Source organism: Lathyrus oleraceus, unplaced genomic scaffold (genome assembly GCF_024323335.1).
Source record: "Lathyrus oleraceus cultivar Zhongwan6 unplaced genomic scaffold, CAAS_Psat_ZW6_1.0 chrUn0694, whole genome shotgun sequence".
Lineage (NCBI taxonomy): Eukaryota > Viridiplantae > Streptophyta > Magnoliopsida > Fabales > Fabaceae > Lathyrus > Lathyrus oleraceus.
The window spans coordinates 10,563-13,216 of record NW_026113085.1 but is presented as its reverse complement, the minus strand read 5'-3'; the positions used below and the strand labels follow the sequence as shown (position 1 = coordinate 13,216).

The 2,654-nt window shown below is 34.4% G+C and overlaps 1 protein-coding gene across 1 annotated transcript; it reads right to left on the bottom strand.

The window, feature by feature from the left end:
* Positions 1-1,327: 1,327 nt before the first annotated feature.
* Positions 1,328-1,916, bottom strand: LOC127114841 (uncharacterized). The gene is made up of 2 exons (XM_051046675.1): positions 1,798-1,916; positions 1,328-1,722 (listed from the first exon to the last, which is right to left on the bottom strand). Exons 1-2 carry the CDS (start codon positions 1,829-1,831, stop codon positions 1,436-1,438), a joined length of 321 nt encoding a protein of 106 aa, XP_050902632.1. The 5' UTR covers positions 1,832-1,916; the 3' UTR covers positions 1,328-1,435.
* Positions 1,917-2,654: the final 738 nt, after the last annotated feature.

The window sequence follows — 2,654 nt, the reverse complement described above, 5'->3', positions numbered from 1 at the left end:
CAGTGTTGCTGATCCTGCTTTGTACAGGTCCGTGGTTGGGGCACTGCAATATGCCACCTTAACAAGACCAGAGATTTCTTTCTCTGTTAACAAAGTGTGTCAGTTTTTGTCCAACCCTCTCGAGGAGCATTGGAGAGCAGTAAAGAGAATTTTAAGGTACTTATGTGGCACTTTACAGCATGGGCTGCTTCTCCAACCTGCTCAAACTCAGCAGCCCCTTTCTTTACTAGGGTTTTGTGATGCTGATTGGGCTTCGGATCCTGATGACAGAAGATCCACTTCTGGTGCGTGTGTTTTCCTTGGTCCCAATCTCATATCTTGGTGGTCTAAGAAGCAGCAGCTGGTTGCTAGGTCTAGTGCAGAGGCCGAGTACAGGAGCATGGCACAGCTTGCTGCAGAGATATTGTGGGTGCAGTCCTTGCTGAGGGAGCTTCACTGCAACTTTCAAACTCCAAAAATTTTGTGTGACAACCTCAGCACAGTTACACTTGCTCATAATCCAATCCTTCACAATAGAACCAAGCATATGGAGTTGGACATCTTCTTTGTTAGAGAGAAGGTGCTTAGCAAAAGTCTTGTGGTGGCTCATGTTCCTGCTCATGATCAGTGGGCAGATGTGTTCACCAAACCTTTATCAGCTGTGAAATTCCTTCCTCTCCGTGACAAGTTAAGAGTGGTCAACAAACAAAGCTTGAGTGACACACCCTCAACTTCTAAGGGGGAATGATAGAGTTATATATTATATTGCATATTCTGGTAGCTTAGATTCAATCTGAGCCTTTCCTTTAGATTAGATCTGAGCCACTCAATTATGCTGAGCTGGCATAGTTTGTTACACTTGTGTGCTTTATAAGCATTTCTCTTGTAATTCTTTTATTCAAGAAATACAATATGAATTTCCCAATTATTCTCTCTAACAGATTCTGAGATTCTATCATTTACTAACCAAATTATAATTGACCCACACAAAAATTATTGACATCTGAAAGATTCAAATTTAAAATTTAAAAAATAGTAAACCTTGCTACAAGGTATGTACTAATCCTCTTCTGATTTAAATTAAAAGATTATCTTCAAGTGTCATTTCTAAGAGCATCTCCAATATAGTTTAATGTTTTGAGCATTGGAGCATATCTAAGCGTAGTTCTAATTACTTTAATATTTGTTTAAGTTCTATTATGAAACAGTGTATGAGATAAGTTGGTTGTCATTAAAAAAATCTAATGAATATTCCTCAAAACTAAAAATAAAATAAAAATAGTAGAGTATTAAAGGAAAACATCTGATAAGTTAATAAATATTAAAGTATTTACGTAAACCATTCCAATACTCATAATCACATAGTCTTTTTAACGCAAATTCATTCATAAGAAATACAAAGCCAACAAAGTTATGTGACTGCTATCACTAATTAAACTTTAATCTAAAATAAGACCTAGCCGGTTGTTTCGTTGTTACCCTCAACTCTTGAAGATACCCACGTTTCCATCGGTATGGGCACCGGCACTCCTAATACGGCCTGGTTAACGGCGGCTGATGGTGGTGGTGTTAATGTTAGACACTTCCAAAGAATTATCCCAACTACTATTAGAATAATAAACCCTCCTGCAAGTACACTTAAAATGATCGGCAATGGATCCGATTTGGGGATACTTCCATTTCCATAATAGATCGAATGTAAGATGTTTTCCGGTGGAAGTGCGGCAAATGGAGCAATGGAACCTAAAATTCAAATAAAAATGAATTAATTAGAAACCTTCTTTAAAAAAAATCAATCAAAAATATATATCAAATCACCTTGGGGTGGTGATGAGTGATGAAGTGGCCTCATTTTTGTGTAGTGCAACTGTAAATGGGTTTGTGGAATATGCAGAGGCAAGATAGTGAAATATAAATAATTGGAAGAAAAAATTGGTTCGTACTCGTTTGGTTTTTGGTACTATTGAATTAAAGCAATTACTATATATATACACTCAAGACACGTGATTCAATTTTCAAATAGAATGTTTTTAAGTCAAGAGTGATGTCACTCATGTGAATGATTTATATTCTTGAGTAACGAAATTGGTAGTACTACTATAAGAATAAAACTTGTATTTTCTATTAAGTGACAATAAGCATAAAAATGATGGGTCTACATAAAATATGTAAGAAGAAATTACATCAATCACAATTCATAAATGCATAGTATTATATTCTAATTTTATTATTAAATATTGAAAATATTAGGCTTAATTAGAATATTTAATTGTAATATGTTGGTTATTTAAGTTTTTTTTACACATCATTAATTTAAGTTACATAACGTCTACAACGTTGATCATTTTCTAAGAATTTATTTCAAAAATGCACAACTGTTATTAATGGTGTTTATGTGATTGTAACGTTGTTGAGATGATTGTCACTTTGCTGATATGTAATTGTTGTAAATTAACATTTATTTAATTAGACAAAATCTCCTAATTTAAGTAGCATCCCTAAACCTAATCCTAAAATTCCAAACTAAAAAAAAACAAGTTGCTGCAAACGGAGAAAGGAGAAGAAGGATTCGAGGGAGACGAACTAAGAAGCTAAGCATTGAATGTTGAGGTAAGTATCGTTTTCCCTACGAAAATATATTTGCTTTATTGAAGTCTAGGATTTTGTATGTGGTC

What these genes read in the sequence shown, in the direction of transcription:
- LOC127114841 (XM_051046675.1), bottom strand. Translation starts at nt 1,831, where the DNA reads ATGAGGCCACTTCATCACTCATCACCACCCCAAG. An exon ending in TCACTCATCACCACCCCAAG is followed by an intron (nt 1,723 to 1,797) that starts GTGATTTGATAT and finishes TTTGAATTTTAG; the next exon opens with GTTCCATTGCTCCATTTGCC.